The sequence below is a fragment of the Dryas octopetala genome, chromosome 2, assembly GCF_963921425.1.
Source record: "Dryas octopetala chromosome 2, drDryOcto1.1, whole genome shotgun sequence".
Taxonomy (NCBI): domain Eukaryota; kingdom Viridiplantae; phylum Streptophyta; class Magnoliopsida; order Rosales; family Rosaceae; genus Dryas; species Dryas octopetala.
The window spans coordinates 15,158,040-15,183,639 of NC_141367.1; the positions used below are offsets into that span (position 1 = coordinate 15,158,040).

Genomic DNA, 25,600 nt, shown 5'->3' on the forward strand with positions numbered 1-25,600 from the left:
AGTTTGATTTAAACATGGATGTAAAGTAATTAAATAAATCCAACTTTATTACTTTAGTTGCATGCTACCTAATTGCCCATTTAGTATGTAGCAATTTCATCATTCAATTTATCATGCATAATTAGTTATTTTATTACAAATCCAACTTTAACTAATCATGCTTTTAATCAAACTTCACAAGATAAGGTTAGGAGTACTTAATATTACTTGGTTGTAGACCTCCTTAGTTTAATCACAAACAAAGAAATTGCTTAACTTAGAACTAATCATAAAATTAAATCCTAATAAGTAAACAATTTTAATTAAAACAACTTAAACAAGCTTAGGGATCTAAGGAACCTTACCGAAGACTTTACTTAGGGTGGATCGAAAAATCGACAGAGTTCGATCCCTATGTTTAACCTAATGTTTGATTGTGATTTCCTTGGTGTAAAAACCTTAATGGGAACTTATAGGAAAATCCGACCAAAAATTAAACTAGGAACTATTTCTAAAATATAAGCTTAAGCTTGTTAACGGAATAATAAATTTCAAATCTATGGCCTCCCAATTAGTGGTATGCCCTATAAACAAGTGTAAAACGTACTACAAAAGTTCTAGTGAGGGAGACAGAGAAGCTCTCAAAGTGGTGGTGCAGCAAAATGGAGGAAATAAGGCTGCTATTTATAGGGAGTTTTGAGGGGTACATTGAGCAATTGAGGTGGGTACTCTTAGCAAAATGATTGGTATAAGAAGATTGAAAAGAAGAAAAGAAGTGGCAGCATGGTTAGGTGACACGTGTCCAGGTCGATCCTTGGCTGGACATGTGTCCGGCCTTTTCTTAACACGCACTCCACCGTCCAATCGAATTCGATTGACAGTTGAGATCGAGATCCCATTTTCTAATTTCTTTTTGAATTATTTTTCATGCTTTCTCTATTATTTTTTGAAATTCACCGGAAATTATATTGTCGTTCGATCAAAAATCTGTTAACATGGTGATGTTCGACAATATTTTTCTATGGTCTCGATTTTTGCAACAATTATACATTTTCTTCAAATAATCGAAAAATGTCCTAAAAAGTGCTTGTTCACCTATTTTTCTCTAATTAATTTTCTAATTTCCAAAAGTTCAATGCAACTTCCATAAATCACTATAATTAGCACGAGTCTCCAAAAAAATACAAATTAGTCCCGTTTGATTCGTTTCGTTGAGTACTACGTAATATGGTCTCACTTCAATTAATCAACCACGAAAGTCTAATCGAATAAATCTAAAAACACTTAAGTGTGTTTTCTAATTTTGTAAAAATAAGTAGAAAAATTGTAATGACCTTAAATAAATTCTAGAAAAATAATTTAAACTTCAAATAAATGAAAAATTCTAGGGTCTCACATAAACCAACTCGAAATTTAAACTAATTTGTGGATCACAAATGTTTATCATGATACATCTGATTGCTTAACATCTTCAAAACAAACTTAGACATGTGAAAGAGTGTTTTATCAATGAAGAAGCTTTACTAGAAGTGAGGTAACGAGAGCATGGTTGGCGCTCAACATACATTTCCTTCTTTCATTTTGTTTTTTTTATGTGGAATCCATGTGAAAAAGGGTTGATTTGACAGGTATTCGATGCATTTTCCATTCTTTAATTTTGAGCTGATATTGCTAAAAGCATACACTAATATTTGTGAATTTTGATATATTATTCCAGTTCGCTGTCTAGTGGATTTTGGTAATGCTTCAGTTGTCACGGTTGTGTTATGGATACTGAGTTGGGTTCGTTTGCCTCGACGGTTGCCTTTTGTTGGTTAAGGACATTTGCTCTTTGACTGGCTATTTTCTTCAAGTGAACTTATGACATATTTTTTGTGAAGCTTAATAGAATTAGAGCATCCAACTCAAAACCAATTGGCAATGGGTGGAGAAGCACAAGACTTATAAGCACATATGCTAAGCTCTAATTTTTCGATGTGGGACATTGCTCCACATTACTCTCAACAAAGCTAAACAAAAATAACAACTAACAAGTCATTGGCAAATGTTTGTGATCCTTTTTTATTTTTATTTTACATTGTACGATTTATTAAATTGGATCCAACCTAGCTAGCACTGATTGTAAGGAGGATGTTTAATTCAATACACAAACTCTAGCAAATTCACATGTGACATGTCTAGATATAGTCTACCGACTCTACCCTTGTAAACAGACAGACAAAATCTCCTATGAAAAACACACACTAGTGTCAGACAGAGATATATAGAACTTGCAAAAATCAAGGAATTAATCAATGAAGGACCAGACTGGCTACAGAGCCTACAGGTTTTTACTACTGTCAAGATATGGGTGTACATTGATATCATTCAATTGATGAAACTTCCAAGCTTTCCATTAAAAACAAGTATAATTTCCATCTAATATAGATGGATTTGCAATACCAAGAAAGGTAAATTAGTATTCCATAGAAGTGATTGATATTATACAGACATTGTTATAGGGATTTGATTGATATTACACATTCATTGGTATAGAAGTGACTGAAATTGCTATCTAACCCCCAATAGGAGGGATCTTGGGTATAGCAATTCCAACAAGCAGAAACCTCTGTGTTGCCATTTGTTTCTCTGTTGGCTGGGAAAGATGGTTGAATCAAAGCAAGCCCATCTTGGGTTCATTATTTTTACTTTTCATCTTCTGTTCTGGCACCCAACTCCCATTAGAGCTGAACATTCTGGTATATCAAATACATATGCTTGCATTCTTCTTCACCACCACCACCACCACCACCACCATCATCATTATCATAATTATTGAGTTTTGGGTTTTTGCTGCAGGGAAAGAAATAGAGTTTCATAACAGGAGAGGGAGTGAGAAGGGACCAGAACAATGGGGAGATCGATCTTAAGAAAGAATGGGTGACATGTAAGGATGGAAAACAGCAAACACCAGTAGATTTATTAGATGAGCATACCACCAGATTAGTCCCAAGTTTAGAGGACCTGCTTATCAGTTATAAGCCTTCAAATGCAACTATCAACAATGAAGGTCATGCTAAGTGGTGAGAAATGAGACTCCTATTTCATTTCTTTATGTGCAGAAAAAAAAGGGCATGATTTTTAACTGCATATGTTGCATGGAAGTGTCCAAGTCACAACATTTTTAATTCTGTATTGCATTCAATATCTGATGCAGATTAAATGGGAGGGTGGTGCTGGATCAGTTCATATCAATGGCACAGATTACTTCCTCAAACAATGCCATTGGCACTCCCCCTCTGAGAATTTCATTAATGGCAGAAGGTCTCTCTCTCTCTCTCTCTCTCTCTCTCTCTCTCTCTCTCTCCCCTTCTCTCCCTCTCTCTGCTTCTCTTTTTGAAAATATGCAAAATGATTCTGCAAATGTCTAAAGAGTTGTCTTTATTAGGAATGATTTGGAATTGCACATGGTTCACAAAAGCCTGAACAACAACATAGCTGTACTAGCATTCCTCTACAAAATTGGCAACCCCAATCCTTTCCTCTCACAGGTAAAAAGCCTCAATGGTTGTGTAAAAATACTATTTCTATTCAAATAAAAAAAAGACTATAGGTGATGAATGGTGTTATTCCAACTTTCAGGTGAAAAAGGATCTATTGTCTGTGGTCGATAAAGAGAAGGCGATACATTTAGGAGTGATTGATCCAAGATGTTCAGAAGGGCTCAGGCCAAAAGACTGAGGAAGATAAACAGGGCTAGCTTGCAATTTTACAGATACGTGGGTTCACTCACAACCCCTCCTTGTACTGAAGGAGTTACTTGGACCATAAACAAGAAGGTACAACCTCTTCATTACAATAAGCATTTCTTCAACTGTTGTATATTCACATTTTTGTAGCCAAAAATCATGAGAAACCTAAGCTAATCATAAACTGCCCTCAGGTTCACACTGTTTCAAGATCGCAAGTGAAGTTACTTCAAAAGGTGGTTTATGATGTAGGTAATTAACCTAACTTTTTTAAGTGATTCCTCTGATATAACTATTCAATACACATCAAAGTATCAATTTTGAGCTCATACTAACTTCTTCTGCTGATTAAGTTGAATGCAGTATGCAGTGATGAATGCAAGACCATTACAACCTCTCAACAACTGAGATATCAAGCTCTTTGGCCCGTCGTTACACCAGTGACACTTTGGTAGCTAAGAACCTCCATGGTCGGAATGAAGAGTTACATTTTTTGCCGTAATAAATTAGTACTTGTACATGCCAGTTAAGCATACCAGCTTGGAAAATAAGTTCTATTTGTATTCAGAAGCTGTGGTGTGCAAGTTTATCTTAGAATGTTATATGTACTTTCAATTTTGCTTCACTTAAATTCATTGTTTTTGTTCATTCAATCTATTACCAGTTGTCTGACCAAAAAAAAAAATCTATTACCAGTTGCAACTTGCTGGCCCTACCCTCTGGCATATACAGATTGGCTCAAATATTAGCAAACATTCACAGGTGAACCTACAAAAAACTAGCTAGTAGGCAAAGAATAAAGGGACCAGCACTACTAATTTTCCCTCCTTTGTCACATCTCAAAACCTGCAAGCCCTATTGTAATAAACTCTAAAAAAAAATTTGGGGCTGCCAACTAAAGCCAGTTTTTGTCCAGATTTATGACTTAAAACAGAGAACTTTTGGAGTTTATCACAAATTTACTACTATAAAAAAGAATCCAGGTTACAGATTCTTTATATAATCACAATTTATATCAGAACTTATCCTTACGTATATCTTGTAAACAAAAATGAATTACTCGAAATAATGTTTCTCCATCTCTTTCACACATTCCAAATGTATAGTGTGTCCACATACATTTGAAGAGTAATGTAATGTAATGTCTGTCTTTCTTTTTCTTTTTATCTAGAGAATTCAAACTTGCAGGAGACCTTAACCGACAAAGTGAAGAAAAATTCAACTAGATCAATATTAGTTAGTATATTTCATTGTATCCAAAAGAAATTTTACAAATAAATGGTGTGAGTTGCCGCGCTTTAAAGCAGAAAACTATGTATAAAACAGAACATCCTCCAAACTTTAACTCAAATTAAGCACACAGACCAATTTTCTTCGACACTGTTGAGCTAGAGATGTTCCAATTTAGACTGATTACATTCTCAAGGAGTCACTGCACAGAAACTTAGACCCCAAACATGAATAACTAACTGTGAATATACAGACATTACCAGCCCTGAACTTGTTTCAACCCACAGATATGATGCTTTTTAAAAGTTGATGCTCCAACTTTCCTTCTCCTACTCTTCTCATAGCGAGCATGGTAGTTAGACTTCAACCTACATTTCTTTCTTTCATGTTATTTTGTTGTTGTAAGGAATCCATGTGAAATGGTTGATTTGACATGTATTCGATGTATTTCCCATCCTTTTTGAGCTGGTATATATTTCTACTTAAGCAAACAAACTATTATTTGTGAATTTCAATTTATTATTCATCATCCCTTAAGGTGCCTTTTAGTTAGGGATGGCAATTCATGTTAAAAGGGTTGTGTTCATGTTTGTGTCGAATACTAGCTAATCAACACAATCATTTATTTAATCTTGTCGAATTACTCAACGCTAACTCAATTGTGTAGAACAGCCACTCCACACCCCCCCCCCCCCCGGGGTCCCCTCCCTCCCACTCCAACCGAAACACTGCAACCACCAAAAGGCGACAGCCCCTCCACCAACCATCCCCCGACACTGACTTCCCCCTCTCTTTCTCTCTTTCTCTCTTCTTTCCTCACTGAACCATCATGGGTGTCACTGTGTCAGTGACCCTATAACCTTCGATCTAGAGGCCCGACAGATTGTCAAAAAGCCATAATTTTTCATGTAAAAAATAGATTGACATTAGTCAACAAAATAGGATGGACTTGAGACTTGTAAAATTAGGAGATAATCATAGTAAAGAAATAAGCCAAAAAGCCCTGTCTCACAAAATACTTATAAGTTTAAAACTAGGCACAAAAAGGTCTTAACAAAACGAGTCATCGCTTGCATTTGGTTCTATTAAAACAGAGTTATTGTTTGATGGGTATATAACAAGAAGAAGCCTTTCTTTTTTTTCCAGTCATTGCTGAGGAACAGCATGACAACTGCTTCGGCATTAAACCAACCTTTATAGAAGCCATTGAAGAAATCTCAGGAGGAAACTGCATTGAAACATTTTTCACACATTGGGAACCCCTTACCTCTGAAAACGTAACCCAGATTTACACCACATAGAGCGCATGCAGTCCCAATCCTCAATCTGAAATCAAGCTGGAAAAAAAAGGTTCAGCAAAAGAAGCAACAAATGGGCACAAAAAAAATAGATAGATATAGGAGCCATGACTACTCACAGTGACAGAGGAATTTATGGATCTAGGAAGACCCTCTTCAAAAGCAGGTGCAGGACGGCCATAGCTTGAGTTAAGTTTTGTGGATTTGTGGGGTGGCATCCCAGAACCATCACAATCATAACTCCCTTCAGCAAACAACTTCTGAGATTTCTTATTGTCTCGTACCCTGCATATCATATGGTAAGCATGTCAAAATGAGTTGTCGACGGTCTCTGCTCCCTTACAAAACATCCATGTATTGTACAAATTCTTAGTTAAGAAAAAGCTTGAACAAGCTCAGAATCTATCACAATGGCAGCCTTGAAGGGACACTCCCAATGCCAAAGCCAATGATCATAGTATTGAATCGCATTAAGCTTGTTAGGTGTTTTGTAGCTCATATGGAGTCTGGTAACAATATCTTTTGAATAAGTATTAACCAATCCTTTTATGTTTTTATTCTTTTATCCCTCAAAATTCTTCAAGAATTGTTTTTGAGTATTATTATACCATCAATGAGATATATCATTCACGAAAAACAAAAGGCCCTGTAATGCTAATGCTCTGCAGTTCAGCAAGACACACATAGATACTATACTGCTAAAGCTGAACACATTTTTTAACCAAAGAAAACCTGTTACCACTTGATAATTGTGAGAAAAATATATATATTCTCTAATGAAATAAAAGAAAATTGAACAAACCCATACAGAAAAGCAAGACTTGCATTTGCCATCATGATTAGCAACACTCACCACCACCTCTTCAATTCTGATGAGGCATAGAGACTGTATATCATAATTCAAAACTTCCATATGCAGTATTTAGGGAAGACTGGCAGAATTTAAGATACAAGATATATTTGTATGTTTAAAAAAATGCAATCACATTTGCCTACAAAATATTAACTTCCACAAATAGAAGGCATAATATAAAGTAACTAATTGTATGCATGTATATCCTTGAACTATAATTTTAGTACCTTTTCACCTCCTCTTCTTTTGAAACATAGTAGAGTGAAACAAAGCATGGAGTGTAAGGAATTGCATGATATAGCGACCGAGTCTAAGTAATTCTAGCTTTCCTGAAAGTCATTACTTCTTGATTATAACAAACCACAGCTTGATTATTGTGCAACATTAGGATTTCCCCATTACTGAAAAACATAATTGGTTCATACACATCATAGCTAAATTGTCTTTTATGCAAGTTTTCAATAACAAGAATTTTAGTCCAAGACTCTTGGACACCATAATCCTTCATAACCCACATGTCAAATCTGCTAGAATCATCATCAAACACACATAAAAAGAGACAGCCTCTTAACACTCCCAACTTCGTACAATCTGAATATTCCATCTCTCTTGGTCCAAAGCAGCCAGGCCCCCGTAGTGGTCGAAATTGTTCTATTTCAAAGTTGAAAGCACCTATAAACTCAGAACTTGTACGACCATAGGAAAGCCAATGAAGAGCTCCATGCAGAAAAGAATTCAAAGGTAACTCAACAAAAAAGTGACTAGGAACATTTCCAATGCTTCTCCAAACTCTTGTACCAATGGTGTATATCTCAGCCTTGGCCTCTACCTCGAGGTCATTATCACCTGAGATAGTTTGCAACACCTTGTACTCATTGGTTGAGTTGCAAAAACCAAGTCCAGCGAAAGTGCGGCAGCGCCTACCCTTTTCGTAAGTGGAGTGGTGATGAACTCACCCAAAAGTGGATTGTACACATACAAGGTGTCATCATCTCTTTTAGCTCCAACTAAAAGAAGTAAACCATTGCACAAGTTTATCAATTCAAACTCAGAAATGGGTATGCTATTTTTGGGAGTAAACCTCATTTTCTCTACCGGAAAATCCGAACCAGCACATTCTTCAGAAACGGGTATGATGAAATCAAGTTTCCTTGAGTTCCTCTTATGGGGTACAGTCTTGATCAAGATGCCAGTGGGTGATCTTGAAAGGTGGAGATGGGCAAATTGAGGGTCAGAAATCATAGAAAGCCAGGATTTGCAAACGCACCTGCAACTGAAGAGGGTCTTGATGGAGAGCCATGAGAGAATGTCCATGACTAAAGCATGTGGAAGTTGGTGGAATCTGCAAGGACCTTTTGGTTGCTGCCATTCTTCTTCTACTCCTTGGTCTTTGCTGCTGAGTGGTGGTGGATTTGCTACTCTTTTTCTTGATTCCATTGAGGGTTCCATCGAGGCTTTTAGATCTCCGGAGGAATGGTGAATAGCAAAGAGTCGTGAAATGTCGTGCTTTATAGGAATAACTGGAATCGCAATGAAAGGCGTTTTTGTAGGAAATTTGCCGCGCGAAACCTGATTTCCTTTTTTAAAATTTTTTTATTTGGGTGTAAGGAATTTTTTAGCCCTAAAAATTAGATGGGCTAGCCATATCATAAAAGAGGCTACATCCAGGCCCAACCTGCCTATTCATTTGCTAATGAAGGGTGAGGAATGCCAACTACATTTTTCAGTCTACCTTCTTTCTTATTATTTTCATTATACAATGTAGTTTCATGATTGAAACCATTTATTTTTTAAATCACTTTTAAATGATCATTTCTGCAAAAATTATTCAAATAAAAAATCGTTTGGTCATGTAATTATTATCAAATAAATAAACAATGAGCCTAAATGTTAACAAAATCAGTTTTATTCATTTGATAATAGTTACATAACCGAACAATTTTCAATTTAGTTAACTTTTTACAAAGATGATCTTTAAATAATATTCTAAAAAATAAACATTTCTGATCATAAGACTACATTGCGAAATAAGAATAATAAATAAAAAAATGGAAAGAGAACATAACCAACATTTCTCATAAAGGATTGTGGCATGTACCACTCGAGGTATTTTATACAGTAACAATTAAGCTAAACTGCCCAAAACCTCAAATACCCTCACATGTGCGCTTCATGTACTATTTTCATCCGAGAAAATTGACTAAATTAAGAATGTGTTCTCAAATTATAACTATTAAGAAACTACAAAGATAAAATTGATACAATTGGAACTATAAGGACCAAAGTAAAACTTAACCATTTTACTGAAACCAAAAACATAATATATATAGCCAAAAAGAAAACACCCAATTTCAATTTCTCACCGCATTAAGTAAATTGGGTTGAAGGAGATGACAGTTGCTTGTATATTTTCCATTGCCCATGATGCCACTCAAGTGTGATGGTTCTAGATCTCCAGCAAGTCCAAAAACCATTAGAATCTTAGTGATTTCTCTAGATCTAGGGCTCAAACTAAAGCCCTCAAGTCCCCTCTCGAAAAGCTCCATCACCTTAGGTTTCCAGTTTAGTTGTATTTGTCTTCAAATGCTATCTTGAACAAGAATGAAAGGAAATTCTTGCCGCGGTTTTCCCTATTAATTAGTATCTGAGTCTAATGAGTTCATCAACATTGCAAATAAAGTGGTGGGAGCAATACTTAATTATGTGATGTAATAAGTGAGGAAAAAAAAAAATTATGTTTAGAGTTTAGACCATGCCACTCATCTAAACATAGCACTACTTAATTTCTCTTAAAAAATGAATAAGGAAAGTACAGCTGAAGAATTAAAAAAAAAAAAACATTCATATATCTCGTACTAATAAGCTGCTCCCTCAACCAACTTGTTCAGCTTCTTGGTCCTCAACCGATCAATATGTACCTCATCACTCCCTTGGTAATGATACCTGCATATAAACAAAGGGGCATATATATATATATATAACTTGCATTAATCACTACTTCAATAATATTAGGCTCTCCAAATTTGTTAGTTCATTCTTTTTACCAAATGAGGTGTCGGCATATATGTGTTAATCTTTTATTTATTAAAAATAAATGAGGTCTATAACGGGTCCAAAACATTCTGCAAATTAGCATTATCCTAATTACATAGAGTCCTTGGTAATCAAGTAGTTCAAATTGTTGTTATTCATACCTGGGTGGTAAGGATATTAAAGGGCTCAAGCTCTCTCCAAGCTTCACAGCTTCGTCCTCAGTATTCACTATTCGATTAAAGCAGAAGTATCTCCCACATGTGGACTGATCCTCTAGAGCTCGAATATGAACATTGACAAGAAAGTCCACGTCAACAAATGCTAGCACCCCATTCTCATACATTTGAGCCGCTCCTGTATATATGAAATCGTGGTCCGCACAAAAGATGAAATTACAACTTCATATTGATTGTGGTCTAAATATGAGTAATGTTAAGTGATCACATTTTTTGATTATATTAGTTGATCATAATTAAGATATGACACTTGATGGCCTTGTTAACATTTGGTCATAATTTTGACAAAAAATAAAAATAAAAATTTATCGTAATAAAATACTTATCAACTAACATATCATGTGATTAATGAGAAAAACTTGCATGTCTCCGTTATAGGGGACGTGACATTACATGCAAAAGAGAGATAGAGAGAAAGACTTGCCCCATCTCTCTCTTCTCTTTCTCTCTGTCTCTCTCTGTTTTGCATATGATGCCACATCCCTTGTAATGAAGACAAGTAAGTTATTCTCGTGATTAATTAATGTAAAATATAATTTCTCTCGGAAATAGAAAAAAAGTATCCGAACCGTTAAGATATGACATAGTTGTCCGAGGATTCTGCTGAGCGACAGCAGGCCCAAGAACTAGTCCAGAATTTATGGAGACCATCTTAAGCATCCGGTCCATAGATAGGGCCCAAGCAGCCTGTTCAGATAGTGTCTTTGCCAGGGCATACCACAACTATACACAAGAAGAAAATACAAAAAAATTACAAAACTTCAGTCAAAATATTGTAACCAAAACTACTATAACTTTTATTATTGTTTTTCCAAGGACAACATAGAGCAATATTGACTATTGAGCTTACCATTTCGTTCGTTTGTTTTTTTTTTTTTTTGATACCCAAAGCATTTCAGGTTGAGATTTATTATTTGCCCAACCACTTTTTTCATTAACCATAAATTCTTTTTTCTTAAAAAAATACAAAGACTATTTGCATCAATCTGAAAGTTTTTGTATGTGATAGTAACATCATGTAACATGCTAATATTGTGTTACAAATTGACTTCAATTATAATATGTGCAGATATAAAAAGGTAAGTATTTAGGAAAATTTTATATAATCATAATTATATAGGTATTATAATTTGAATTGATTTGTAACACTACATCATATAAAAATCCCCGAATGTTTTTACAGTAAATTATTTTAAAGCCCATTTTACAGCCTTTGATGATAACTAAACACACCTAAAAAGTTACAATGACAAATAGATTCATTTTGTAATTAAAAAAACCCATATTATAGTTTTTCTGTGTTTTTTGTACCAAGCGCTCGGTGTTTTTTTTTTTTTTTCCTTTTAAACTGGGCAAATTGCCACTATTTGACTGTGACAATTAGTAACAATTATTTTTACATTATAAAACATGTGAATGTGACTTCATAAGTTTGAATTGTGTCTTATAAAGTATATTTATAAGCATTATTTTTATGTAGTTTAAATTGCTACTGTTGCACAGTGATAATAATTGTCACTGTCTAATAATGATAATTACCGAGCACTTAGTGAATAGTACCGAGTAGAAAATAATTCATAAAAATTTTTTAGTGTACGAAATTACATCCATACATTTATAACTCTTGAATCGTGATAAATGACTAAAATTGAAACAAGCAAAAGCTATATACATAATTATCAGTGAAGAAATAAATAATAAAAGTATAGAAGCTGAAACCTTTAATTTCCTGCAAAACTCCTGATCACTCCAGGACTTCTCATCCACATCTTTCTCGGAACAAATGTTCTCTCTCCATATTGCTGCAGTTAGAGAAGAAGTGAACACAATCTTCTCCACACTCTCTGTCTGGGCACATGCTTCCACAACATTAATTGCTCCTCTAACCTCCAAATCCACCATTTTCTCCTAAGCAAGCCATAATATGTAATTAGCATCAAGCACAAAAGATTTATGTATCTTAAAATTGGGGAGTTATTCGCATTCTTTAGAAAGCTTTATGCCCTATTCTAGAATAAAAAGATTAAAGGGTTTTAAAATGGGGAATGTTATTCGCACTATCCATTTAGTTTTTTGCAGTCCTCTAGAGGACTTCCGAGAAGTGAAACTGTGCCAATAACAATACCATTATGTCAATGTTTTTTGAGTGCGAATAGTACTGCCCTTTAAAATAAAGGACTTTCACCAAAATTAAAACTTACATCATATCCATCTGGACTGTCCAAACAGCAGAACATAGCAGAGCAACCCTTCAAAGCCAAAAGAATGCTATGGTAGTCCAAAACATCCACAGAAAACACTACCAATCTCTCTTCTACCTTCTCCATGTCCCTAATTATATTCTGTATCTCTGTCTCTCCTACATCAAACAGTTAAACCCATTAACACATATAAGTTTATAATTCAAATTAACAATTTAACATACCCTAAACCTCATTTTGAGTCCCCCAAAAATTAAGAAGCCAAAAGGGTCCAAATAATGCATACCATTCTTCTGAATAGATGCGTGGACTGTGAAACCTCTACTAAGCAACCCTTTGAGAATCCAAAAGCCTACGTAGCTGGAAGCATCAAGAACACAAACTGTGGGTTTTGGGAAGTCCATTTGAGTTCTTTTGGCCTCCTTTTGTTTCATGTTCTTCTTTCTTACATTTGGTCTCTCTTCTATATGTATGTTGTCAGAGAAATTGAAGGTGAGATAGGTGGCAATGGAGGAGGAGTTTGGTGAACTATTTTGTTACACGTTCCCATCTACTCACCATCTTATATGCTGTAATAAGGACCTTTCTCGCTTTCTATACTATTATTTTTAGATATTGTTTGTTTGCTGTAATGCTGCCTTCTGCTAATTCAACTTAGAAAGGGTCTCGTAAAAATGAAATGAAATAAAATAAAATAACATGGAAGGGTAGGTCCCCTTTCCTTGGTTCCCCAAAGCCCGCGTGCATGTGGTGAAGTTGTTGTGAAATTGTAATTCTTAATGTGACAGACTGAAGAAATAAAATTATTTGATGGTTCCCCAAAGCCCGCGTGCATGTGGCGAAGTTGTTGTGAAATTGTAATTCTTAATGTGACAGTTAATGTGAAGAAATAAAATTATTTGAAAGGGTTGAGATATCCTGTTAAGTATCACATTTTAATACCATATTGTGCACCATATCTCAAATAAAAAAGAATCTTAAGTCAGCTTTCACATTTGTTAGAGATATAGTACACAATACTGCCACCAAAACTTCATTCTTCTAGCGTTACGTTTTTAAGAAACTCAAGTTTTTGAATTACTTCTTAATAGTTATAACCTTAGACTTTCTTTAAGTCGAAAAAATATAATTATTTATATCAAAGATAAACACATGTGTATTAAGGACCCACTTAAACGTGGGTCATCACTTAATTAAAAAATGTGATATGTAATATGGTATCAAAATATAATCTCTCTACGTTACACGGGAGAAAAAATAATCTCAAACTTTGGGAGTGTTAGGTCCCAAAACTTTCCGTGTAGGTGGAATCGTGCCATGAACAAAATAAGTTGGGGTTTGGTCCGTTTGGACTCGCTTCCTTTTAATCACCAACCAGGGCACTTCATATGAACACAAGGCACTACAGATTCGTAGGTTGAAATGGCAAGGGCCACAAAGTAAAACAAAGAAGATTGCAAGGAACTACAATTCCAACCCAAATATGTCCATGGAACTTTCTGAAACAATTGAGCTGATGAGGTCATATTGACATTTACATTAGAGGTACTGACCAAATTGTAAATTAATAAGAATTTCATAAAAATCTTTGAAAATTGTCATGAATTCAGATTGGTTGAAACAAAAGAAATTATTTAATTGATAAAAAAAAATTGGCGGTTTACTAAAATATAATGTCCAAACAAACACCAAAAGACTGGCTTAAAAGGGAGCACGTAACCCATCATTTGGAAAGATGGTTATGTAGTCGTACACGTTATTTAGATCAATGTTGAAGAAACAATCCCAGAAAAAGTAATGTTGAAGAAATTTAAAAAAAAAAAATGGTTGCTATCAAATTGATGAAACCGACAGAGACATGTGGTCCGGTAAAAGGAATAAGTAGGGTCTTCAAGGAGACATCAATTTCATGCCAAGTGGAGATGTGTAAAACTTTCCACGCTGGGCAAGCTTTATTTAGAAATCTAATTGATTATAGACCTTTGAATTCTAAAATATGACCTCTAAGTATTATAAATTTGTTTTCATTTTTAGTCATAGCCTTGTATTAATATATGGTTAAAATTCAAGTAAAAACACGTAGAGAATTCATATTAAATAAGAAACCCCAAATTAAGCACAAAAAAACAGTTGCATAAGCATATTACCCAACAACATATTACCAGACTTTTTTGTTTCTTTGCTCACCAACATATTACCAGAGTGAATGTGTGATAAATGAAATAAAAGCATGATAACCCTTTTCACCATTTAGAGACAGAAAAACTCCTATGGAAGTTCATTAAAAATATTAGACTACAAAGTTGCAATACTACTAAAACACTAAAAGGGTGCCAAAAAAGGATTATTTCCATCACAGATCATAATCAACTATAGATGTTATATAATATCAGCTACATCCAAAGTTATGGATGAATTAGTTAAAGGCAATTCTTCAGTTAAGCAATTAATCAGTTAAGAATATCAGTGAAAACATTTTCCAGTTCATATAATAAACTCCCGAAGATCAAATTTGTTACCTTGGATACACAAGCAGAAGACATTTACTGTTTTTTTTTTTTTCCCAAATTAATTTTGTGGCTTCGGTATGCATATAGAGAACGGAAGAACATGCAGCTTGCTAAAACTATGCATATTCTTACAAAGAATGTGTATAAAAATTGTGAACTTGCAGCTTGCTTTATTTATGCATATATCCTTACAAAGAATGTGTACACAAATTGTGTCAAAATTCTGGTATATGAGCATACTATCATACCCTTACTGGTTGAACTATGTTGAACACGCAACCTGCACTGGCCATATCAGATGATGAACACAGAGCAGATATTTGCATGATAGCCCATCCCTGACCATGTCGAAAGATAATATTTATTCATCTTTGAACAAGCTTGATGGAACCTGAAAAGGATCATGCTGTCAGAACAGTCGGAATAAAAAGGACATATATCTCAAGAGTTTCTCGACTCTAGAAACTCAGCTCAATGGTGGCTCTAGCTATGTGAGAGCTTACACATATAAAAAGCCAAACGTACATGTTATACATGAAGATTATAACATGCATTGTAAGCGTACTGTGTTCAGGCATTGGTTCAAGGAATCAGAAAACAAATAAGCATGGATCTTCTTGAGATGGAGAGATGAATATCAACATCTATACCTGATCAGTTACTATCTGATAGGTTGAAAAGGAGGGTTCTTAAAAGTTATTAAGTGCCTTGCAAAAAAACATATTTACATAATTTTTCAACAAAGAAAAAAGGAAAAAACAACAGGGAATCAGAATGAACGAGAGACAGGGTTGAACCAAGGAAGTATATGACACCAGACAATCTTTTCTTTAAAATCTACACAATAAAATTTCAACCATAACAAAATTTAGGAATTATGTTGCATATTATCTGTAAGAGTGGAAGTGCATGCACGTTCATAGCAATTTTTAAGTTTGGAAAGCTATAATGTAATCATATTTCATTTCAGTAGACTTCGTCATGTAATCATATTTCATTTGTTATTGTAGAAAGGCCTATTTTTCAAAGACCCATTTATCTTTTGTAAGAGGCCCAAATCCTTTTTGTGGGAGACCCGAAAACATTTATTATAATAATAAAATAACAAAAAGTTTGCTTATTTTTCTTTTATTTTTTTACAATAAACATTGAATGGAAGAAGAGCAACGGTCACCACTCACCAACTCAGCCCACCTGCTCCTAACATCTCACTCGTCTTCTTTCTTATAATGTTTTCTCTTTTCCTTTACTCTTTCCCTCCCTCTCTTATTCTCTCTCTGCTACTCTTCCCGTCTCCTATTCCCTCCATGCATTTTTCAACTTTTTTAACACTAACACAAGTACTGCTACTGTGCTACGAATCTACTGAAACAGTGAATACACAGTGGTGACAGGTGTGTACAAAAGGGCATCGTTTTAGATTTTGCCACAAACGACCTGAACCATTTTCTTTTCTTCTCTTAGATCAAATATTTCAAAAAATATAGTGACAATTCTGCCTTACAAGAACAATGATAATGAAAGTTTTCTAGAATCAGATCTACTCAATTTTGCTAGACGCATCTTAACAAGGAGGATGATTTAAAAAGAGATACTATAGATCTTTATCCAGCTATTATTAAAGAAAATGATAGGAACAGAATACCTTCACATGATGTGGCATAATCTTAACATCGAAGGGTACATGCAGCCATGCTTCAGGTGGATAGAGCAAAAAATTCTCTGGCTTGCTGGTATAGACATCTGCATATTGATGAATATGATAGGCAAAAGCAGATTCTTGACCTGTATCAGTAAGGAAGGTGGCTCCAAAAGATCTACTAAACATTCCCTTCATCTTGTGGCTTGCCTTCTGCCTGCAGTCATTTAGCTCCTCCAACAATGATTCGAAGGCTTCACTTTTCTGACTATTAGCTACAGTAGAATGCAATTTACCAAGCAATTCTTGCACTATATGAAATTTTGCCTGTGTCCAGAAAGAAGTTTCAGAAGCAAGGAAAAGATCTTACGACTTTGAATAGATGAAAAGGGGAGCTCATCATCAACTAATCAGAGAAATTGCTTTGTCAAATAATTTTAATAGCTTGAGTACACTGAGAGAGAGAGAGAGAGAGAGAGAGAGAGCTTTCCAAGTCAACCATAATATAAAAATTAACATAATTAAGAAATGAAGATTATGAGAAAGTACTCTAAAGATGATAAGATAATGTATATTTCATCACTAGATGTGAGCACTGCTTGTAGTCAATCTAAAGTACTTGCGGTACACTAACCTCAAGAAGAAATGAAAATATATAACGCCGACAACCAACAACACAAATTAAAAATAAGAAAGATTTTCAAAAAAATACCTGTTCCAAACGGTAAGCATCCCCATTTTGTATATGTATTTCATCCTGCAAAATTGACACATCTTAATAAAAAAACTGAATCTACAAAAAGTTCCAGAATTTCACCAAAATGAACAGTATCAGAACTCAGAGAAATAAGATCTTGAAATAGCACTTGAACAGTAACATTTTGTCAGTAATTAGCCAATGTAACTATGATATTTTTCTCTCTTTGACAAGAAAGCACAAAAATTGACTAATATATAGTTTGGTAATTATGAATCACACAATTAATAACCTAGATAATGAACACATATTAATTATAATTTGTTTTCCTTTTCGTATTAATGCAAAATTGATCAACCATCAAACATACTAGTCATAAAGAACAGCTATAATCTTCTACATACCAAGATGGAGAACTACAGGTATGTTTAATATATTATTATATACATCTATACATATACGAAGCTGTTCAAGTGCGAACGTGCGCATGTTCACACTTGATACCGAGCGCTCGGTAATGCCACCGAGAGCTCGGTGCAATTTTTTTAAAACAGGCGATCCATTTCTTACAGGGCTCAGCATTGCTTCCTCCGCCCGTTTTTGAGGGTATAGAGTACGGGTTCACCCCATACCCTCCTAGGGTGTAGAATGGCCGTTGTGGAGGCTTTATGTTAAGGATTTAACTCTTGAATTTTAGGCTCCCAAAGTTAAACCCTAACAGAAAAGCCGACAAATCAGGTCCGAACACTCGGTGCAGAAAATTTGTTCATTGCCGAGTAGACCAGAAATCAGGTCTGCACCATTCCTTGTAACAAGTAGACCAGATAGAATAAAGAAAACCATAAAGGCCTTTTAAAACTTGCATAAAAGAAATATTCTGAAAGTAATTATAAAACACTCAAAAGAAGTTTGAGGGAAAGGCATACTTCTAGTTCATGGATTATAGCAGCAGTATGCCAACCAGCTTTTGAAGGTCCCCTTAGGTCGCTAAATAGGTGATCTCCAAAGTATATCACCTACCAGAGGTGTAGGAAAAAGATTATTTTTAACAAATAAAGCAGCAAAGAAAATTATCTTCCAAGACCTATTACATGGTTAATGTCATGCCAAAAATGAAATAATTTTGAAAATAAATCATATGAAATTGAAGTACCTCTGGTCCCTTCCACTTAGTAATTTGAAGGAAGGATTTAAGACATCCATGGTAATATATTTTATTAGGAAGAAATGCATCCACCTTCCTGAAAGCTAAATTGTCCTTCTCTGTGTCATAACAACTACATGGAAGTTCAAAAAACAGCGTGCAGGAAAATATACAAGATATTAGCTTAGCTATTGTTAGAGTTATTAAGAAAAATACACCAAAGTAAACTAAATCACAAAAAAAGAGGGGCAAAGAAATCATGTGTTACAGATTTTTTTTCCATCTTTAAGGCATACAACATATTTGGTAAAGGCATCCCCCTGTCTTTGAAGCTCAATTCTTTTATATAATAGCATTTTCAAAACCTCAGCCCAACGACTCAATTGAAAGTATAACCTCAATTTTTCATTGTTTAAAAGAATAGTGAGTTTATGCAGATTACCTTATTATTCATGTAAATCTTCATTGCAATTATATATCATATTTGATAGAAAGCCCAAAGAAAAATAGAGCACAATCATAAATATTATGAAGACACGGAAACAAAACAGAGCACCATGCCAGATTTCTATATCACATGTGAAAATTTAAGGAACAGAAAATTAATTAAGAAAGTTGAAGATACAAACCGGAATGGATGCTCAGATGTGTAGAAATCTGGCTTATTGGCTTTAGCAATCACGACATCAAAAAGTTCCCTCCAGGAGTCTCTACAACCCATTGAATCCTAAGAACATGTCACAATGAACTCAATAAACTTAATACCGATTAATCCATATGCTTAATGCTAAATGACAAAAATAACAAGTTAACCTATATATTATATACAAAACATCTCCTAAGTGAGCTTCCTTTTTCTAACAAAAAAAAAAAAACAAGTGAGCTTCCTTTTTTTTTCAAATTTGCAGGCCAAACCAAAACCCCTTAAGTTTGGCTCAAAGGGGCATCAGTTGTTAAACTGAAGCCATGACTTTGTGGGATCCTTTCTTCAAACCGAAGGGTTTCAGTTATGTCCCTTTTTTCTTTTGAATTTTGCAGGCATCCTTTTTAAGAGTCAGTCTCTGTGTGTGTGTGTGTGTGTGTGTGAGGAGGGAACAACTTACACCATGTGTAAGAGTAACAAGTCTATATACCTACACAAATTTTACCAAAGAAAACGTTGGATTTAGTTTTCCATGCACATCGCACACACCAATTTTCAAATCAACGAGAAATGACATAGGTACTTCATCTATGTTGTAACAAATTTCATAGAATATCTAAAAATAGGTGGTTGCTTTGAAAATTGGTGTGCATGAATAGAACATCAAATCTAACAGTTGTTTTATTATGATCAAATTTTACCAAAGCAAACGTTGGATTTAGTTTTCCATGCACATCGCACACACCAATTTTCAAATCAACGAGAAATGACATAGGTACTTCATCTATGTTGTAACAATTCATAGAATATCTAAAAATAGCTGGTTGCTTTGAAAATTGGTGTGCATGAATAGAACATCAAATCTAACAGTTGTTTTGGAAAAATTTGAATCATACAAAAAGCTATGGAGATGTGTGTAAGACTTGAAAATCAAATTTAACAGTCTTACACGGTGTAAGTTGATCTCTCAGTGTGTGTGTGAGTGTGTGCATGCGCAAGCCATTCAGATTTCCAGCAAAACAATTATCTGTTCCTTGAAACTTATAGCCATCAAACATGAACCTTCATAAGCAATAACAGTTGACAAAACCTAAATTCCAACAATCCCAAGCATTAACCACAAGTATTTGAAACCCTAATCCCCTCCCCAGCACACAGACTGATGCACACGCACAAGTATACATTGCCAGCTAACCTGTCCTATGCCAGAAAGATAAAGCAAGGCCATGCAGATCTCATATCATATGCTTGTCTGTGGTTTTTTATCTTCAGAAAACACACTTTTTGGGTCAGAAAGGCGTATGTAATCCATGAGATGACTGTTGCTAAGTTATGTCATCCATGAGATGAATGCTGCTAAATTGGTCATTTTTCGCATTCAAAAGAAACAAAAAAAAAAAAAAAAAAAGATAGCATGTCATTAGCTAGATCTCATTAGTATATTGTAAAGAACAGCCTTCATATGATGCAATCATAAATGACATGTACAAACTTCAAAAACAGTATAGAAATGTTAAAGGCTTGTTTAGCTCAGAAAGATTCCTGTCTTCTGCCTTCATATTCAGCAAAGACCACAAAAAGTGATGACAATGAAATGGTATTTTGACCTTCTTCAAGAAATGATAACAAATAATTAGAAAATAGATAAGTTTTTTGATATTCATACATTCGCTAGATAACTTCAACTTTCAAGAATACCATAAAATAATTATTATAAAATGTAAGTTTGAATGATGAACTTAGAGCCGAAACACTTCAATTTTTTTCTTTTTGGCCAAACAACAAAGGAAATCAAGTAAACCTAAACAAGCAATCAATATTTGTAATTCAACACTCATAGAAAGGCTGCATATGTACAAAATCATAAATTACTCAGTCACAGTAAGATGCTAAAACTGATAATGGTAGAATTTCCAGTTATTTGACTTACCTCCAACAAAAAACTCATTCCTCCATCCACAAAGTAATATGGAGAGTTAGTCAGCAAGAATAATTTCTTTCCCTTCTCCTTGAGCATCTTGAGAAAGTGTAACAGCTGACCCTATAAAATATGAAACCCACTTAAGGATGAGTCATCACCTCAATACCCTTAAATTACACAGCCAGCTGCATCAGCATGAGTTAAATCTATCATCTAGCCGAAGTATACTCATAGATGTGACATGACTTACATTTTTTACAAGATATTTGTGGGGGTCAGAAAGAATTGCTCTATGAACCAAGCCACTACGGTGGACATGCTGAATTGCACGATTTACATCTTGATAGACGTAGCAGGCATCAAATTCCAGCTTAGCATCAACAAAATATTGCACAATATCAGCAATGAGGCATGCCTACAAAGTAACAATTGTAACAAAACACTGATGGGTTAGAAGGAAACAAACTTATTCTGATAACTTCTGAAGAAAGAATGGTAGTTGTTCAAAAGTGCCTTGTCCCAACTCCTTTCACATGTCCATAACAAATGTTTGTCTCCCATATACACTACAAAACAATAATATTTATATATTTTAACGACATCACTTTCCAAATGCCCGATTTCTTTTTCAAACATGCCCATGCTAACATGTCTCTGTAAAGTAATGTTTCCATGACAAATGTTAGGATGAGCTCCCTTATAGGTACCTTTTCTCTTTTCTATGAGCTGGGGAAAATGTGATAATGACATAGCTAACCTCGCTAAAGCAGAAGAAATCCATCAACCCAACAAGTCCCCGTGCTTGATCATGACCAATATGTCGCGTGCCGTATATCTCATCTATTTCCTTCCTGCTAAGCTGCATTGTATTTCAAAAAAGAGAATAATGAATCTATGTATAAGAAAAAAAGATTTTTGTATCAAAATCCGTTAGTCTTTTAATTTGACAAAGAAATGCAATAACAATTTTGTCAAATTTAGGCAAGAACATAGTATACCCTATAATGTGTACATTATAAATAAAAATAACCTGCATCCCATCATTTATATAGCATGTCAACTACGTAGTTTTCCTTGTTTGAACAAATTAAAAGTATTGCCCAAAGAATACAAAATAAAAGTATATTATATTTTAAATATGAATAGAAAATCAGCAAATACAGAGGAACTAGACAACTGTGCATAATACATTCAAATATTGGAGTTGGAAAGGGAGGGGGGGGGGGGGGGGGGCTCAAAGGAAAAATCAAAAGCAAGAATATATCAAAATAAATTTAAAGATAGAATACAAATAGTTGATACCCAGAACATTTCAAGAACCAAAAAAAAAAAAGCAGAGAGGGAGACTTTATGAGCAATTATCCATAAACATGGAGGTTTAGGGATACATGTAGATACAGTTCTGGGTTTTTAAAACAAAATCCTGTCTACCAGACCAAAAAGAAATTGAATAATTAATCTCAAGCACTTTCAGGAAGGAGAACAGTCAAAGAATTAAGAAGGGAAAAAAATCAAGCTGCTGCAGTATTGGAGGAATAGCCATACATTTGTAAGAGTAGGACTCAAGTTTGTGTGACAAAAATCTTTACTCATGATTTATGTCATCCCCTTCCGTATTCCACTCTGTTTTTTCTTTCTCCAGGATGGTTTGGATTTTGATGTCAATTATCCCCCCCACCCCAATTTTTTAAAACATGTTAAAGGAAGAAAAATCAACAATCAAACTCTATCTTCATTTGTTGATTACCCTGCTATGTTGAGTTTTCCAGAGTGTTTCTGAACAATTTAAAGTTCATTTTCATTCTACTGAAAATGGTATCAGGACTTAGGGTAATAGGTAAGAGCAAAAAAGGTTAAACTCAGATGATTGAGATTCTCTGGCTTTCATATAATTTTAGTTTTCTGGCAGCTAGTATCCATGGGTCCAACTTCTGAAAGATTGATAAGCGCTGACCATTTTTGAAAAAGGTCAGCTATTTCTTGAAATAGAGTCACAATTTTCAAATCCGACCTTGCATAGGCTTTATTTCCACATTTAATATACAAGTGAAAGAAACTATAAGACAGTAAGGGATTTGTAAGGGAAGGCCAAGTTCCAAAGAGAACAGACTGCAATAACTAAGAGCTAGGTTGAAGTTCGTAATCTCATAGAAGTAAAAGTCCAGAGAGAACATACCCAAGCACAAGAATAAAGAACGCACCTCTGTGGGAACCTTCTGTTCTAGAAAGTATTAGACAGTAATCACAATGTATAACTCAAACTAACTAATTGTGAAGTACCTTGCGACGACCATAGTAGCATCCATCTGGCTCAATTGACCCAAAAAAATCCAGCTTCAAGAGACACCCTTTTAGCTTATCATAGTACAATCCTCTAATTGGAAAAGTCGGATCATACTTGAATTCCATGCAAATCTCAGGATACCGAAACTGAAAGAATACAAAACACACATATCAAATTAACAAAACTTACATGTAAAGCATAGCCCCATAAAATTATATCAGCGCCACTTCAGTGGGTCTAAACTAACCTCATTAACCATGTGCTCCTTTGCAAGATCATATATCAAGCTCTTTAAATTGGCTGAGTAATGAGCCAGTGTGTAGTCATAGTCGAATCCATAAACTTGAATATTGTCCAATCTCAGGTTCTTATTAACATATATCCCTAATTTCGATACATGACACTAATCAATAACACAATTGACATGTAGAAATCAAGCTCAACTGCAAAAAAAGAATGCATCGACAAAACAACCTTCCGGATTCATCTTCGGCATTGCTTTAAGTGCCTCTGGAATCTTGAGGAAACTCTGCTTTGCGGCATGGAATTCACGCCGAATCTTTTCTGTCTCATCATCGAGAACCGAAGCATCAGCTTCAGCTCGATTCTCTCCATCTTCGAATTTCAGCAGCGTTTGCTCGGGTGAAGAAATGGCTCCATAGCTTCTTCGACAACCTAGTGAATTTAGCAACTCTAAACATCCGTAATGATCAATATACACATACATTCACAATACATAACTCTATATTCTACACACACACAGAGAGGCAAAAAAAAACCTTGGAAAACTCCAGAAGATGATGAAAAGCTCGTCCTCTGCAACAAAGTAAAAACAAATAATATTAGAAGTTATACGCACACATATGCATATATATATATATATATGTATGTATATGCGTGAGAGAGAGATACATACGTTAATGGAAGAGCAGAGAGGAAGGAGCCTGCGAATGGAGGCCATGGGAAGGAAGGAGGAGAGGGGTTTTAGCTCTGCATTCGAAGGTAGGCTTTTCTTTTGTAGAAGAAAATGGAATGGAATGGATAGCAAAGTATGAAGAAATTGTAAGGAGGAATTGTTGTATGCGAAAATCAAGGACTGCCAGCCGCCGCCATTTTAACATTAGAGTTTCAGGGTCCGTGTCCGCCTCAATTTGTTGAGGGCGTGGCCAAAAGTTCATCAGAAAGTGTTAAAAACTTTCTCATTTTTCCTAGTGGCCAAAAAAGAAAAAAAAAAAACTTTCTCATTTTCTTACTACAAAATTAACTTTTCCTTATTATTAAGTTGATTTTGCCTCTTTCCTTGGCCTCCCTTTGTAACCAAAAAACCATTGTAATTTCTATTGTGGGTTTTAAAAAAAAAAAAAAAAAAAGTTGATTTTGGCCATCAAAACAAGTTCAGGTCGTCACATAAAAAAATTAAGTGCTGCTATTTGCACACCATTTTTTTTTTTTGCACACCTCTCATCACTTAATTAGTAATTTTACAAATTTGCTTCATTATGAAAAGACCCTAAAGCCTTCCTTCAACACACCCCATATTTATTCCCTCTTCTCTAAGGGTGGGCATCAACCCGCCCGAACCTGCCACAGCCGCCATCGACCAACTCGATAACTAAGCGAGCTGGTGTCAGGCCATCCCTACCACCGAACTGTTGTAGCAGACCCGCTTGCCTAGCCACATGCTCTCCTAATCTAGCTTGACGAACGATCTTATGCAGCAGTTGCACCAGTCGATCTTCCTCCCCAACGTCTCCTCTACTCGCAACACCCATGGCGCCAGTCAATCTTCCTCCCCGTACCTGGTTCTCTCTTCACTTTTCTCTCATCTTCTCTCTTCTCTCATCTCCTCACTCTTCTCCCTCTTCTTCTCGGCCAAGCCGTTTTTGACTACTCCGACCCGTCCCTGAAAAAGACCTGAGCGAACTCCCACCCAACCTATATAGTCAGAGATGGTTTGGGCTCTAAGCCGACCCACCCGCCCGATGCCCATGCCTACTCTTCTCTACTCCCAAGTCCCACCTTGTGCCTTGCCTAGCTCACCGACCCTCTCTCTTCCTTCCTTCTCTCATCTCTCCCTCTCAATCGTGCCTTGCCCAGCTCCCCATCTCTCCTGCTTCTCTCTCTTCCCAACACAACACCACCTTCCCAGCAGCAGCATCCTTCTCTCTCTCTTCTCCCCCCAGCACCACCCTCCCTCTCTCTCT

At 35.3% G+C, this 25,600-nt stretch overlaps 2 protein-coding genes and 2 pseudogenes across 3 annotated transcripts; 1 reads left to right on the plus strand and 3 right to left on the minus strand.

The window, feature by feature from the left end:
• Positions 1 to 2,623: 2,623 nt before the first annotated feature.
• Positions 2,624 to 4,151, plus strand: LOC147293384 (alpha carbonic anhydrase 7-like; annotated as a pseudogene).
• Positions 4,152 to 6,154: 2,003 nt separating this feature from the next.
• On the minus strand, positions 6,155 to 8,537 carry LOC147293385 (F-box/kelch-repeat protein At3g23880-like; annotated as a pseudogene).
• A 1,304-nt stretch (positions 8,538 to 9,841) lies between these two features.
• Positions 9,842 to 13,025, minus strand: LOC147293386 (cinnamoyl-CoA reductase-like SNL6). The gene is made up of 6 exons (XM_086234215.1): positions 12,845 to 13,025; positions 12,559 to 12,716; positions 12,077 to 12,265; positions 10,927 to 11,080; positions 10,283 to 10,475; positions 9,842 to 10,031 (listed from the first exon to the last, which is right to left on the minus strand). Exons 1-6 carry the CDS (start codon positions 12,990 to 12,992, stop codon positions 9,944 to 9,946), a joined length of 930 nt encoding a protein of 309 aa, XP_086090341.1. The 5' UTR covers positions 12,993 to 13,025; the 3' UTR covers positions 9,842 to 9,943.
• A 2,185-nt stretch (positions 13,026 to 15,210) lies between these two features.
• LOC147293387 (HAD-superfamily hydrolase, subfamily IG, 5'-nucleotidase) lies at positions 15,211 to 24,534 on the minus strand. Of its 2 annotated transcripts, none has more exons than XM_086232375.1 (14): positions 24,313 to 24,534; positions 24,176 to 24,212; positions 23,871 to 24,071; positions 23,644 to 23,780; positions 23,393 to 23,542; positions 21,870 to 21,971; positions 21,363 to 21,527; positions 21,122 to 21,232; positions 19,178 to 19,275; positions 18,558 to 18,681; positions 18,331 to 18,420; positions 17,420 to 17,464; positions 16,714 to 17,034; positions 15,211 to 15,459 (listed from the first exon to the last, which is right to left on the minus strand). In XM_086232375.1, the coding sequence occupies exons 1-14, from the start codon at positions 24,355 to 24,357 to the stop codon at positions 15,430 to 15,432; spliced, it is 1,656 nt and encodes a 551-aa protein (XP_086088501.1). In that variant the 5' UTR covers positions 24,358 to 24,534; the 3' UTR covers positions 15,211 to 15,429. The 2 variants fall into 2 exon arrangements, with proteins under 2 accessions (XP_086088501.1, XP_086088500.1); XM_086232374.1 differs by having other exon boundaries at positions 23,871 to 24,089.
• Between the last annotated feature and the right edge of the window lie 1,066 nt (positions 24,535 to 25,600).